This window comes from Cnephaeus nilssonii, assembly GCF_951640355.1.
Source record: "Cnephaeus nilssonii genome assembly, chromosome: 13".
NCBI lineage: Eukaryota > Metazoa > Chordata > Mammalia > Chiroptera > Vespertilionidae > Cnephaeus > Cnephaeus nilssonii.
The window spans coordinates 36094978-36111375 of record NC_137084.1 but is presented as its reverse complement, the minus strand read 5'-3'; the positions used below and the strand labels follow the sequence as shown (position 1 = coordinate 36111375).

At 41.2% G+C, this 16398-nt stretch overlaps 1 protein-coding gene across 1 annotated transcript; it reads right to left on the bottom strand.

The window, feature by feature from the left end:
• Positions 1-211: 211 nt before the first annotated feature.
• EIF4G2 (eukaryotic translation initiation factor 4 gamma 2) lies at positions 212-12371 on the bottom strand (the record flags this gene model as incomplete). Its single annotated transcript, XM_079788072.1, has 23 exons — positions 212-1042; positions 2290-2411; positions 2717-2928; positions 3043-3247; positions 3561-3819; positions 3904-4119; positions 4255-4359; positions 4488-4613; positions 5180-5293; positions 5663-5823; positions 5915-6056; positions 6268-6366; positions 6458-6541; positions 6942-7052; positions 7376-7527; positions 7616-7682; positions 7772-7903; positions 8545-8647; positions 9102-9242; positions 9750-9815; positions 10145-10271; positions 11554-11565; positions 11735-12371. The coding sequence occupies 23 exons, from the start codon at positions 12369-12371 to the stop codon at positions 977-979; spliced, it is 3459 nt and encodes a 1152-aa protein (XP_079644198.1). The 3' UTR covers positions 212-976.
• Between the last annotated feature and the right edge of the window lie 4027 nt (positions 12372-16398).

Sequence of the window (16398 nt, the reverse complement as noted above, 5' to 3'; positions counted from 1 at the left end):
CCACTATCTCTGAGTTTGTTGCTATGTACTCAAGACTTATCTCAGCACTGCCTTTGATGATAGGAATTGGTTATGTATTGGTTATTTCTAATAACTTGACCTGAGGAGAAATTGTATCACGGAAACGTCGAGTATTAAGAATTTAAAGTTCCCAAACTTTGTCTTTTTTTTAAAGTTGGTGGATGCTAACTTAAAGTCACACACAACTATATCAAGTATCACAATGTTTATTGATAGATACAAGTATATAAAATCAGGGCATGAACATGACTTGATAAATTAAGTAGACTTAATTTCAATACTATAATAAGAGGGACCAATTCAAATTCTCACCATTTGTTTCACACCCACAAAAACCACTTCAAGGGCATTAACGATCTCTCAAAACTGATCAGTTTTGTGCAAGTAAACCATGTTTCTTTTTAAAAAGACTTGTGCACTTGCCCAGGCTCAAGGATATTAAAATCTAGCACATAAAGCCCATTACTAGAGGTAGAAATACAGGCAATATACTATTACGGCAACAACCATCAATTACAGTTAAGAATTTTTCTGTAACAACCAAATGGATAATCAAATATTGCAACAACTCAAGTATTACTGAGCAAAGTGCATTTCTACAGTATTCAGTGTTGCTATTCAGTTTTCTAACTTAAAACAGCCTATGATAACTGGCAGCAAAGAAGATCCTTGCAATAGACTGCCTTCTGCTTGCGAACTTATGATGTAAGTATTGCATGCTGCTAATATACTATCTAAACATTAAAGATACTCCTAAAATATTTGATGGTAGACTATGATTAAGACATTACACTACAAAAAAACCTTATGCAGAAGAAAATCCTAACTGACGTGCTTCTGCTTTAAATATTGTGAAAACATTACAGCGGAATGAATTTTCGCAGTGGTTAGGTCAAATGCAGTTACATCATAGCAACAGTATGTTTTGCACAATTTAAGGCTTTGGCTGGTTCTTTTAGTCAGCTTCTTCCTCTGATTCTTCTTCTTCAGCAGTTTCTAGCCAGGTTAGCCACTGATTCACCTGTAAATTAATGTGTAATGTAAAAAAATAGGTAGTACCGACACAGAAAAACACAAAACAGAAGCTTTGATTGAAGACCAAATTAGCACCCACCCAAGGACAGAAGTTTTGTTTTCCTTTTATAATTGTCTCCAGGACAGAGAGCAAATATACTATTTATATATTAGCTTTAAAGTTAAGTATTAATTAGATTTTGGATATCATATAAACCAGCAGTCGCCAACCAGTGGTCAGCGGATCACTGGTGTCCACGAGGTTCGAAAGGTTGGTGACCACCGATAGAAACTATTTATGGTAAGTTGGCTCAGATGTCATTTTTTGACACGGCTCGTTATATTTCAGGATCATTTTAGGAGACAGATGCTCTTTCCAAACCTAAATATGTTAAAGCTATACTGTGAAGGGGAAGGGGGAAAGAAAAGATTCCTAGCCCTGGCTGGTGTAGCTCAGTTGGTGTGTCTTCCTGTACACCCAAAGGTTGCGGGTCTGCTTCCAGGCCAGGGCACATGCCTGGGCTGTGAGTTCGATGCCCAGCCAGCTTGTGTGTGTGAGGCAACTGACAGAAGTTTCTTTTTCCCTTCCCCTCTCTTAAAAAATGTCAAGATTCCTAAATAGATTTCTAGCACCCCAAAATTGCTGGGTCACTCTCTCCAAGGGCAGAGCTAAGTGTAAATGCTGCGAGAGTGACTGATCCTCATAAAACTAGTTTGTGAGCCTTAGGAGTACAGACAAGATACTGTAAGACCAGTGTTTCTCAAGGCCTGCCCCCTTGGAAACCTAGTCTAACCATCACCTGGATCGTGTACCACAGACCTATTAACTCAGAATCTCTGTGGTCTGGCCTGGAACCTGCCGTCATTTCAAATCCCCTAGAGCTAGAATTCCACTCAGTAAGACTGAAAATCAAGCTATGAGAAGAAGCAATCTCCTTTTTAATGGCATTAAAAAAAAAAAAAAAAAAAGGCTTAAACTTGCAATCTCACCCAATCTTTTAAAGTGGCTTTACTTAAATAAAATTAGCCACCTCTAAGCTAAACATCTTACACAAAGGACTGAAGCCTTTTACTTCATAGTTCTACCTCATTTTGCTAAAGCTAACTACCTACTCTACCCACAGCATGACAGCATAGAATTATACCTTTAAAACATGACTATTTTGATTGTATTTCGATTTTAAAGGCTTGTCATTAAAGTAAAACCAAGTAAACTGGAAAAAGCAGACCAAATTTCTCCAGCAAAACATTTACCTGGAACAAAGCCTTGCCTTTCCCTGGAAACTCTTGGGTTATATCTTCTTTCCAAGCCAAGAAAGCTTCTTCTTCAATAATTTCCATGTCATAGAAGTGAACAAAAAAGCGGAGTAACATGCCTAAAAGACAAAATGTAATCTCATTCTTTAATGTGTTTATTTTTAAAATATATTTTAATTTTTTAGAGAGGAAGGGAGAAGGGTACAGTTAGAACCATTGATGAGAAACATCAATCAGCTGCCTCCTGCACACCCCCTACTGGGGAATGTGCCCGCAACCAAGATACATGCCCTTGACCGGAATCGAACCTGGGACCTTTCAGTCCGCAGGCTGGTGCTCTATCCACTGAGCCAAACCGGTTAGGGCTTAATGTGCTGTTTAAAAGTCGCCCCCTACCTGACCTTTCTGAGGCTGGTCCTCTCACCTTTTGGGAAGTTGCTGTTGTAGCAGTGCACCTGAAGAGCATAGAGGGCACTGACTTGTAGATCAACATGATCGTGAAGGAATTTCTGCATCACTGGCTTGAAAGAAAGAAGCAGTTGTTTTTCCTGCTCTAACTGTTCTTTGGAAGGAGCAGAGGAAGAATCTGTTTCATCACTGGGTGGGTTTACTTCACTAGAAATATACTGTAAGAAGCTACAGAAAAAGAAAGATCTTATTAGAACCCCAAAACAAATTTTCTAACCAAAAACAGACAATTCTTAATCCCTTACCCTACAGACTTTTTGTAGGTGGCCAACATTTTCTTACCTAGTCATTAAGATGTTCACAAATCCTTTATCTACATGAAGTTTGGGAGAGATGTTATCTTTAATCCACTTATATATGGTTTGAGGGGATGGATCCAACTTTATTTGCTTCAATAGTTCCTTCTCCAATTTGAGAAGTGGGAATAAGAAACTCAGTCCCTTTCCTTCCAAAATCTCCAACATTCGATCCTTATTTTGATCAATTTCTGAAAAGACAAAGCCATTTTTGTATCAGGTAACGATTTCCCAAATGTACAAGATTCATGAAAAAGAAGAGCTAACCCAGCAAAGAAAACTCTTGACATCTGAAGCAAATTAAAGTAGTTAAAAATCATGACTTTTTAATAACAAAGTGAAATCTACTTGTGGGAGGTAATGCTTATTATCTGGACAGGATAAGCACACCATCTGACCTATACAAGTCCATTCAAGGTACTAAGGAATCTATACGTAGCATTAAAAAACAAAACAAAAAAACAACCCAACAACAAAAAAAACCCTCCCCCAGCATTCTCTTACCTGGGAGCATTTTCTGCATATTGACCTTGCTTTGTTGAAAAAGTTCTGTTAACCACTCTCGATCTTGTAATTTAGCTAGTTGCTGAAGACAAAGTAAGAAGAGAGGAAAATGGGTGCCACTTTCCAGTGGTTGAGCTAGTTCTGAAATGCTCACCAGCTCTGAAATGATGGCACGAGCTGCAAACTGTGCTAAATATGATTTCACCAAGGGGATGTCAACCTCCAGTTTGGGGCACTGGTCCAATACATTCAGGAAAGCCTTAAAAAGAATATACAACAGTCAGTTTATCCGTTCTTAAATTTGAATGGAAAGAGTTCTCACAGAAACAGGAAAGTGTTCTACCTGCATGAAGTTGTCACTTGTGGCTATGCCTTCCTGTTTGAGTAAACTGATCAAAGAACTTGCTTTTTCTTTATCTTCATCACTTCTGTCTAGTGACAGGATGATTACTTTGCTTAACATCTCAGGAAGAAAGTGTTTAGGAGCCCTCATTTCTCTTACACCATTGACAGCTTCATTCGAATTTCCACTATTCAGATATTCAGTCACAACAGTTTCCTGAAAAGAACACAATCCAAATGTCTTCAGTGCTTTTTCTAAAAAAAAAAAAAAAAAAAAAAAAAAAAAAAAAAAAACCCACCCCCAAACCAAATATACTTCATGATCTAGACTATGAGAATATCTGAAACTTACAGTTAGTTTAAGTAGTTCTTCCTTTGAGGGTGGAGGCTTTTTACTGGTCTTGGCAGGCTTTTCCTGGATAAGTGGTGGATTAGTTTTGAGACCAAGCTGAGGTGTCTAAAACACAACATAATAGGTGTGAATGCTTAATAAAAATTTTTAAAATAAACTTGTGAATTTAGAGGGTGTATACACTAAGAAAATCTTTAGACATCTTCAGAAGTATGAAGTAGAAGTTGCTGTACCTGTCCCAGAGGTGGTGTTTGAGTGCGTGGTGGTTGTGCACTAGGAGGGATCATAGTTATTTGGGGCTGAAGCTTTGGCACTTGATTTTTATTCATTAGGAACGACTGAGCAGGCCTCAGGCTAATCTAGAATGCAAAACAAATCAAAACAGATATCCAAGTTAACAACATGCAGTTGGTAAGATACCAAATGCAACATTCCAAAAATCCTACGGCAGGAATTTAAGTTTCACCAATAACTAAAAAGGTACTCTTCGTTCACAGGTTTAATTTCTGTCAAGAACACTGAAGATCTGATCCATAGGAGAATCAGATACTGTTAATTCTTACACTTATATCAGAATTCTCCTAGGACTAGCATCACTAAAATAACCAGAAAATTTAATTAGGGTTTAGAAAATATCTTGCTTTATGTTTAGTTAAGCCATTCTAGTTAGAGGGAAATCATAATCAAAATCTTGACAACCATTTTCCTTGTTCTCACTAAATACTTTAAGAAACTTGCCCTCATATCTCATAATCTTCGCTCACAGGACGCTGGACATACAAAGAAAGAAAAAGTAGTACAGAAAAAGAAAGAAAGAAGATGGAGAACTCCAGCATTTAAGTCCTCTTAACGCGTCTTTTTATAATCATCGGGCAATTTCTGAATTGACAAACTGTGGTATATCAAGTAACATAGGCAAATGTACCTCATCTGCATTAAGCTGTCCTTTCTTAGAAAACCGAGGTGGCATATCCTTCGACTGTCCTTGCAGCTGGGATAAGAGTCCCTGACTCTGGTTATGGTAGAGCTGGCTTAGCCCCTATTTCAGAAAGGGAGAAAGAAAGTCTAGATAAAAAGGGGTCCACAAATTATGGTAATAAAGTACCAAAGGGATGAGCCAAGCCATAAGGAAAGCTTAACTGAATTTGCCCAGAGAAAGTAAAAGATGAAACAGGGAAGAATAAAAATCTAACCCTAACAGGAAATAAAGTGGTGTGATTTTACTAATACTTTACTAATCTTAAGGATAAGTACTTCACCCAGTTTAAAACAACTGCCACAGATGTAAATTTGGTTTAGAAAACCACACACATGACCCTAAAGCATTTGCATTTCTTAAAAAAGCAAAAACTAAATCACGTTACAGGGTTTAATACTTGCTGCTTAAACATTCTTAAGTTTTTCTTACCTGGCTTTTCATAAACTTGCCTCCCATCTCTCCAAACTGCGATTGTGTGGGAGGCATGATGTGTCCCCCATGGCCATTGAAGAGCTGATTTGGGCGATGACGCCCCATGGTGGGTGAAAATCTATCCTGGATAACTCCTGGACCAGTACCAATTCCACTACCTTGAAATACATGGGACAACTTTTTACAATTCTACTACTATGTTATACTGATTTTTAAATTTAACCAAACCACTGTTTTGTTCAAAATCACCTGGCATTTGTCCAAACATATCAGCAAGTCCTCCAAGTGGGTCCCTATCCATTTTCATCCTGGGTGGCATGAACGGTCCCTCCAGAAAGAAGTCACTTCTCATCCCTTGAGCCATAGGAGCTGGAATAAACACTCCTAGATCCTTTAGAAATAAAGTGAATAAAATACTTGTTTTGGACACTTTTATATAAAACTAAAGTTCTTATTTTTGGGTAAAACAGAAAAATTATAGACTATCAGGGTGCTATTTATAATTCTGAGCTCCATTAGTAAGATGAGATAGTCTCAAACAAGTTTTAAGAGGGTCCTTTGGTTATATTCTTAAAGCCCACCTGGTAAAAGAAAAATCTTACCTTTACTGCATCTTGACGGATTTGATTGATCGTCTTTGGTCCATTGTCAAGAAAAGCCTTGCGAGGAACCCAATGGTGTTCTCGCAACTCGACGGTATCCTTTAATTAAAAAAAATTTTAACAACTTTCATTTTAATATTCTAAGCAGAAAAAGTGATCTCATCAACATAATTAAAGAAACCAGTTTTACCTGCAGCAGGAAACGAATCCTCGCTGGCAATTCCTTACTTAACATCAAGGAGCACATTCGGGCAAAGTACTGATCCATTAAGGACTAATAAAGTAAAATTAAAAAGTCGTTAAAAGTGTTATGGCAAATATATATTATTGAAGGCTTTTAAGACTTCTAGATTCTAATCAAGGTTAATGATTAAATATGGCAATCCCCCATATCCGTGGTCGGCAAACTGCGGCTCGAGAGTCACATGCGACTCTTTGGCCCCTTGAGTGTGGCTCTTCCACAAAATACCACTCGGCCTGGGCGAGTCTATTTTGAAGAAGTGGTGTTAGAAGTTTAAAAAATTTGGCTCTCAAAAGAAATTTCAATCGTACTGTTGATATTTGGCTCTGTTGACTAATGAGTTTGCCGACCACTGCCCTATATCATAAAAAGTCATCTGATTTTAATAAAATTAAGACAAACTACTCATATTATTTGTTAGTAACACACATACCTTGGCTCGTTCATGGTCTAATCTAGGTCCCACTGTCCTCATTATCTGACAGAGGCACTCCAAATCCTCTCCCATATCTTTGAGTTGGACTCTCTTCTTCTTTTCCAAAAGCTACCGAAAGAAATGACCCAGGTTGACAAAAATCTTGTTATGTAGTATTTTCCCTTATGTTTTTGCATTGCCTCAGACTTCCTATTGTATCTAACAATACTTTCTATTTGAACTGTGAAGGAATCCCCCAAATTAAGCAATTTAACATAGGTAATCAGTTTTACCCCTACCTTACTGCACTGCATACTTCCATATTCAGAACATTCAAGTTTTGCTGTTCATCTAAAATAGTCTAAAATTCTCAGATGGCAGAAACAATTATAATTGACTCATTTCCCCCAAATAATTGTGATTATCTAAACCTAATTCTTAATCATACTTACTGTTTTGATGCACTTATGAAGGATAGATTCATGAATAAGATCAAGCTTTCCAAGTTCTCCAATGAATTTGATGTTCCCCAACATCTTGATCTTAGCAATGGCTCTCTGTTCCTCCTCCTCGGGGAGGAGGGGATTTTCACGCTTATCATAGACTGGGAAAAATAAAAAAAAGAAGTCAACATTCAGAATTCAGTTGAAAATGTACAGTACCACTACTTAATATCAAATATCAATTCTCACCATCAACATTTCTGGTTCGATTTTCAAATTCATCTTGTAATTTGGAAATTAGGAGGCGTCTGAATGTCTATTAAAAACAAAAGACATTTGGAAAGTCTTATTAATGAAATCTTTCAAATCAACTTCAAAATAGGCAAAGCAAGCACTACCACTTACTGTGCTTTGCTTCTGTCCTGGTTGACCCTCTGCTGCTGGGCCATCAAAGTTTGGTGCATCCTCTGCCAATCGCAGACATAGCTGAGCATACAGTGAACTATACTTTGGCTCTTCTAAGGCTTTGTCCACAATCTACAGGAAATGTCATTTAAAAAATACTAAATATGACAACGAAACCCCCTTCTTTATAAAGTAATTCTTTGCACTCTCAATCTTCTCAAATTTCTTACTGACAAATTCTCCATACCTCATTTGTAATTTTAGGAATAAAAAACCCCCATTTTTGTAAGGTTTACAGTATAAACTAAATTAGACAATGCAAGTAAAGTGCTTAGCACACAGCCTGGAAAAACACATTTAACTGTTAGGTATTATAGTATATGAAAGCCCAGTTATACAGATCTCATACTAGTCACTGCCCCCCACCAAGGTGTTGAAAATATGCTGAACATCAAAACTGTAAACAGACACTGGAATGTTCTATCACTATTATGCAATTCACCCAAGATCAAAATTGGTATTTTCCACAGAACGAAAAAGAAACAAACCCAAATAGCCTGTTTACGATAAGCCCATTAACTTCCCAAGCAACAATAGTATGAACAATTAAAAAAACCACCTTTTAAATTTGATGCCATTAAAAGTTAGTGGGTTTTAAAAAAATCACCATTATTCAAAAACACATCTACCTACCTCAGAGTTTTAAGCAATAATACAAGTGTGAAAAAACCAACATTGGTTAAATGTTTTTCTTTCCCTTTCAGTTAACTTACCAGCAGTATGACCCCTTTAAGGATGAGTTTAGACTCTACACCCACATTGAGGAGCTCAAGGCATAGCTTGTCAAACTTTTCAGGAGTAAGCTTATTTAGTATGCTGGAGAAAAAGGAATCACATGTTGTGTCAGCTAACACACAAAGAATTATTAACTCGAAAAACAGTTTTTAAATTATGTTCATTTTTTCTTCTATCATTTCCCTTTAATATCAAGACTATTTTTGTACCCACCTAATCAAAGAGACATTTAAAAAAACCTGTCACTGTAATTTAGATGATAATATCTGTACCTGATTGGGGGGTCCCCAGCTGTCTGATAAATCTTTCACTCATCCTCAAAAACCAGAGAAGAGCCTCCCTATTATCAAGGCCAGATGCAGGAGCTAACACCTGTTCTGTGCACTTCACTGGGTTATACACCAGACATGGGCAATGTCAGCACAACAGGCTGAAAGCAACTCTAAGCCCCCAAACACTGATGGTGCTGATCTTTTAAGATAAACCATCCACACTGGCATTTGTTAAAACAGACCAAGTAGACCTATAAACTTACCCTCTTACTTTCCTGAAGATTGCATCATGTCGTTCTTTTTCATTTGCGGAGTTGTTTGCTGCGGAGTTGTCATCTCGTCTAGTGCTTCGTGCAGGAATCCATTTCTGAGCGTTTTGCCCTGGGGTTTTCCCCAGGAACTCGCTAATAAAAAAATATTTATAATTAAAATTAAGACAATTTAAAATATAGCACCAAGTCACATTTATCAACTGTCATACTGATCAGAAATCCTTCTAAATAAAACAAATTTAAATTTTAGTTTAGGGTTTCTCAATTTCTGTTACAACTAAAAATTTCAATCAGTGATTGTCAAACAAGTATGCCTCAGAATCACCTTTCGGGCTTTTGTAGGAACAGAAACAGGGCCCACTCTGTTCCTGCTGTAGGGGGTGCAGGCAGTGCCCCATGATTTACATTCCTAATAGGCTCCCAGGTGCTGCCAATGCTGTCCCACCTTGGGAACCAACATTTTCCAAGTCTCATGACCACGCTGCATGTATAACCTAAATTTAGGTTATTTTGCAGAAATCATGCCCAATCAGGTTGGGATTCCTGATGTCTAGTGCCGTAATTATTTTGTTACGCATGAAAGATTATTAATACAATCTGTTATTTGTAAAACTCATTGTTTTTGCATGTTTACTATACCTGTTGCCAGCAGTCTTGGGATAGTGCTGAGGTGCACCCCTACTTCCTCCTCCGCCCGAAGAAGCACTAATTAAAAGAAAAACATTTTTAAAAACTAGACCCCAATTATGTTTCATTCAGAGGGATAAAGGATCTCTTTAATTATTCTGTATTTTAGAAATTACACCACAGATGAAGACTGAACTTGGGCCAAATGGAAAGCCAAACAATTGATTACATTTATTTTCACATGGCAATTAACAGAAGATAATGAACATTTAAGGACTTCAAAGAAAAACGAACAAGACACATTATAAATTAAATGTACAGCACATTTATTCAGAATTATTTAGTGTGGTGATTCTTTCGGTTTTTGATTGGTCTTTAACAACTGCCCCAAACAAATCTACACATACCTGAAACGAGAAGCACCCCCTTCTGCAATCGCACTCTCCACTTTGGCGGCTTGACAATGAAGAATCTTCAAAAGAATAATATTAATGGATGGGGTGGGGAGGGATGGGGATGGGAGAAATGAAAAACCTAGAATGAGAAAGAGTACAAAATTAGACACGGCTCATATACAAACCTGTAACCCTCCTTCAATTGTAATTTATTTCGGACCATGGCCCCGCAGTTGATCGAACTTTCCCTGCACTGCAGACCTCATAAGACACACAAACGGGCAGTAAATTTTAGTTCTGTCTAGCCAATTGGAAATTCCCTTGTGTTCAAGGATGCAAAGAGCCTTCATATACACATAAAAACATCTCAACTGGTAAGAGAATCTTTGAGAAAAAGCCAATCTCCCTCCTTTAAAACTGAGCACTGAGGTCAATAAGAAACGCTAACCATCCACCCGGGCACATTACGTGGGGAAGGTCCTGAGAGTTGATGCCCCAACGACAAGTCAAAGCCCGGAGCGGGGACAACCGACTGTCCAGCAGTTCCTCCCTGTCCATCCACTGAACTCCTCCGCGGAGGCAGCGGGGAGGACGCCCGGAGGGGTGCACCGCGGCGGGCACTCACAGGCGGAAGGCCAGGGCCGCAACATGGCAGCGGGAACCTCCGCCCGTTTCTCCCCTTCCTGGGAACAAAGAGCGCGGAGTCCTCCCGGCCGGCCAGGAGGCGGGGAAGCGTTTCCGCCGGGCGCCCCGAAGCGGCCGGCGCAGCCTCGGCGAGGGGAGGCCGGCTCTTTGTTCTCCGCGGGAAGGCGGCCTCCTTCCCACCCGCCGCCCCCAAAGGGCCCCCACAGCCCATCAACCCCCAGGGGGCCGACACCGGCCTCGCCATTCCCTCCCCAACTGACAAAGGAGAAACCCTCCTTTTCTCTCCTCTCCGGGCTCAGGAGGGGCCGCCGGGGATGCCTCCGCCCCCCCCCCCCACGAAGAACCCCCTGCGCTCCGGGCCGGCCCCGGGGATTCACACACCTCCCCGCCGGGAGGCCGGTCTGCGGGACTCCTGCGCCTCGGCTGGTCCCGCGCCAACGGCTGGGCCCCCCGCGGCCCGCGTCCTCCCCGCTGCGGCGCGTGCGGCCCCTCCACGCTCTCCTCTCCGAACGCACCCGCGCCGCGGCCCGCCCGGACCTCAGCCCCGCAGCCGCCAGGACGGCGCGGGCCGCAGGGGTTGCTGTCTTCTACTCGGTCGACAACGCGAAGGGAGAACAAAGGGGAAGAATTCCCAGGGCCCCGAAGCGCGGAGGACACGCTATTAAGGGCCGCCCCGCCCGATGCCCGCGGCCGCCATTTTGTGCCGCTGGAGAAGAAGCGGACTGGGCGCGGCGGCCATTTTAGAGCGCTCCTCGCGGCGGCGGCGCGGCACTCACCTTCACCCAGAACTCAGCAGCCGCCTCTGCAGCTGCCGCCTCAGGATCCGGCCGTCGGGGACGGGGAAGGGGGGGAAGGGAACGGAAAACAAAAAAGGGGGAGGGAAGGGGGAGGAAGGAATCGGGACCGGCTGGAAGCGCTCAGCTCAGAGGAGTCGCCGCTACGGCCACCACCCGGGACTCGCCGCCGCCTCCATAGAGCTCCGACTCACCGCTGGCGCCGAGGCGTGTCCGGAGCCGCACTTATCACTCTGGGGCGGCGAACCCGCCGGGGCCGCCCCGAATGGCTCCGGCGCCACCCAATCAGCAGCCGGGCTGCCGCCCGCCGCCAATCCGCGCAGGACGCGGGAGGAGCCGCCGGCAAGCTCGGTTGCGGCGCAGCCCGCCGCAGTGCGCAAAGCCGTATTCGCGAAGGCTGCGGGCCCGCCGGCGGCGTAGGGCAGCGGGCACGGCCGGCGTGCGTCGAGTCGGAGCGTCCTCGGCGTCGGCGTCGGCGTGGCCGGCTCCTCTTCCTCCCGTCTTTGTTCCCGGCCGCACGCCGGAGCGCCACCGCCCCCTTCCCTTTCACCTCGTCTCCCCGGAGCGGGGGGAGGACACTCGCCCTCCTGCCCTACCCGACTCCGGCGCGGAGCCTGGTTTTCCCGGCGCCTCCCTGGAGCCGGGCTGCCCCTCGCAGCCGGCTTCCCGGACGGGCCTGCCGGATGAAGCCTGGACTCGCTAGGTCTCCGGGGGCTCGGCTCCGCTGCCTTAGGGTGGGGGAGCGGGTAGTAGGGTCCGGGAGCCGGACGGTGCACCCCGGTGCGTAAAGAAAGCTTCATGCCGCTCCCTAGTTGTTCCACCCCCTGCAGAGGGAACGGGGAAAGGTTGGAAGGAGGGGGGAAGGTTATTGTCTCCTTTAACACCGCACACAAAAACAGCTTTTCCCAAAGGAATGTCCGGCCGGCGGCCGAGGAGCGAGACCCGGAATGTGCAGGCCGATTTGGAAGAAGTGTTTGCGGAACGCAGGCGCCGAGGATTGTAACTGCTAGCGCCTGGATTTGTGTGTGTGTGTTTTTTGTTTTTTTTTAAAGTATGTTGAAGATTGTCAGCTGTGCATTTCCATTTTATGTAAGGTCCACCGTAACAAATAGGATTAGGCTTTTCAAAGCCGAGAGGGCGAACTATTTATACTTCTCAGGTAATATTTTACAAGAGAGGTACAGTAAAATGAAGTGTTACATCGTTTGCGACATTTTAGCTATCCAAAAAACGAAGTCCTATTTTCATATACTAAACAACCAACAGAAATTTCCCTATCTTCATTTTGGATGTACAGTTCTTGATACAATGTGTGATCAGAAGAAAGTGTGTGTGTGTGTGTGTTTGTGTGTGTGTGTGTGAAGACGCATGACTTTTTTAAAGTGTTCAATAAAGGGCAGGATTTTCAAAGACCCAAACTTACATTTGACGTTTCAAAACAGCTCTTGGGGTTGAAAGCACCTAGTCCTTAATACAGTTTCAGAGTTGCACTTTTTCCTAGGACATTTAAACCTGATCATAGGACTCCTACCTAGGCTGTGGTGTAATTCTAAAGGTTTGAAACACAATTCCAGCATCTTTGCCATATATTAGACTGATCATCCCCCCTCATTATATTACCACAATTATTGCTATTAAGTCAACGTCACTTGAATTTATCTTCAACGACTGGAAAAAATTCTCACTCTTGGAGTTACATGTAAAAAAAAGCTTTTTGGGGAGAAAGGCATAAATTATGTTTCAAATACAAAAGATTTCACTTTATAACAAGTTACAAAGGACTCTTCTAGCTTCAAAATAACAATAATATTTCTTTATAATTTTTGTAGGGTTTTACATATACTTTCATATATGTAATCTTTTATTTTTGCATAGCTCCTTTACATTATTCATGACTAATAATACATTAATCTGATAAAATAGTGTTCAAAAACACTATTCTAGTCTAGACTTCAAAGAGATATTTAGGGGCCTGAAATTCCAATGGATTTTTAAGTTTAGCTGGTAGCAATGGCCTCATCTAGGTGTGTTTTCCTTATTTCACTATAGTTAAACCCCACTTGGCTCATTTATGTTACCAAGCCCTAAAGCCTGGATGGCTTTTTAATTGAGGAACTTGAAACAATTTTGATATATTTTCATCACATCATGGATGTATGAAAAGTCAAGTCATTGTCTGGAATTTAGATTTTAGTTTCTAGAAAATAGAATTTTAAATACACCCACTTCAATCTGCTAGGTTTAACACTTCTATTTTATGTCGTTTTCTCTAAGATTGAAAACCTCTTAGAGTCCTGACTTGTTAACTGTCATATTTTTGTATTTTTTAAACTAATTATGTTAAATGCTGGCTAATATATATAGCTCCTGGAACATCTGCTATCCTCTCTGAACTTAAGGATTCCCTAATCATACATCTCCAGCCCAGATCTTGCACTAACTTCAGTTCTCAATTTCCAATAGCCTATTCTTGATCAGAGATGCAAACTTGCAGCCATATTTACTTTGGGCCACACCGTAATTTTAAACATTTGAATTAGTTGACATTCAAATTTTAGGAGATTTTACATACAAATCCAGATTTCCATCTTTCATGAACAATCCTAAAATATGTCAATAAGGGGCTTGAAATTCCAATGGATATTCGAGTATAGCTGAGGAGCAACGGCCTTATCTAGATGTTTTTCCTTATTCCACTATAGTTAAAGCTCACTTGGCTCACTCATTTATGTTCCAGTCTGACCTCTATAGCCATTTTGCTCTTTTGAATTATTTGTTCAAATTCAAAAGATTCAGTATGTAACTGATCATCTTCCTATTATAATGAAAAGGAGTCAGACTAGTTAGTTAAATATCTTCTCTACCACTTACTATGTAACTTTGAGCAAGTTATGTAATTGCTCTCTTCTTAGTTCCTGGATCTGTAAAATAGGAATAACAGTGTTTATAGAGTTGTTACAAGCATTAAGTGAGATAATGTATGTAATGCACATAGCACAGTCCCTGACATAGTAATTACATGTCAATTACTATATTATCAATAATATTGATTAGTTACCTATTTCACAACTACTTTAGTTTTGCTAAGGATCCCACTACTCTTCTGTACTAGAAACTTGACTCTACATTTTCTGTTTCCTTTGATCAGGTTTAATATTCAATAAGTTACTGAGTCCTGATATTTCCTTCTAAATAAACTTCTTCCTACATTCATCTATCCCACAACATTATTGCCCGCATATTAATCTAGGCCTTAGTATAAAATTCCCTCCTGGATTATTGAAAAATTCCAGTTAAGTCTCCTATAATCTTTTCCTTCTACTCTGGATACTCATATTAGTCTTCCTTAAAACACTTTCCCCACCCCCAACATATCATTGCCATGTTTAAGATCTTAGTGCTTCACTATTTTCTACTACTTTCAAGATTGGGTTTATCTCAATCTTGGCTGCACAGTAAAATCACCTGGGGATCTTTTAAAATTCTCAGTGCTCAGGCTGCATCCAAGACCAAGTAAATTTGAATCTCTGAGAGTGTGATCCAGACATCAACAGCTTTTAAAGCTCTTGTGATTCCAATGTGCAGTCAAGGTTTCAGAACCACTGTAGCAGGTCAGAATATTATAGAAAATGGTAACATTTACAGCTGGAAAAAAAGAAAACCCTAGGAAAAGGAAACTGGGTTCTAGAAAAGGAACTTTCCCCAAGTAGGTTAACAGGCATTCGAACCCCGGGATCCCAGTTCATATGCTTTTGTCTGGCTCTCAAGCCCTTCATATCCTGGCCCTACCTTACCTCTTCTGTTGGTCGTATTTTTCACCACTCCCAGACACCCAGGCTTCTCTCAGAGAGCCAGTTAGGCTGGTATTGCTGCCTCAGAGAATTCACTCCCACTAATGTGCTATTGCTTGTAATGTTGAGGCCATCTCATTTATCCCCTGTACCTATTTATTCCTGAAGCACAGACATGAATATATAAATGCCCTGCTCAAAAATGTCAGTAGATGTCCCCTAACAGAATATCAGAACTCCCTAGTTTGGCCCTTTGTAATCTGGTTTGACTACTTCCCTGTTCCTAGCTACATCCCACCTCCAGTCCTACTTATCCATAGCCTTGCTCTATGGTACTCAAAATTTGCTCTGTTATAATAGCAGTGTTTTATATGACTAATATTTAGTGATCTTTGTCAGAAATTTGGCAGAAAAAAATAAGGCTAATGAATTAATATTCGAAAGATTAGGCAAGGAGCTTGAGCTTAATCTCTGTTTTCAAGGAGCTCACAATCTAGACAAAAGATACATACATCAATTACATACAAAGGCAGAAAAGGGTGGAATTAATGTTAAACTGAATAACCAAGAAAAAATGCTGTTTCATAAGGGGCATATTAGATGAAGCTGTGCCCTTTAGTGCCAGAATGATGATTTAAAACTGACTATAAGGGTGGAGAAAGTTCTTAAGCTGATCAGAATTCTGATGAATTTTAGTTTAAAGCTGATAGTATTAATTGACCAAAGTGTTCCTTTAGGAAAATTAACCTTTTGGCTTGTGTTAAATGGAATGAAAGAAACCTGGAGATAGGGATATAAGTTAGAAGGCTATATACTGTATTGTTTTTATCTATCTATCTATCTATCTATCTATCTATCTATCTATCTATCTATCTATAGATAAAAGCCTAAGCGACTGTTACGACCAAACGACCAGTCGATATGACACGCACTGACCACCAGAGGGCAGACACTCAACACAGGAGCTGCTCCCTGGCAGTCAGTGCGCTCCCACAGCCAACCTCCATGGCCGGCCAAACTCATGCGGTCCCTCCCC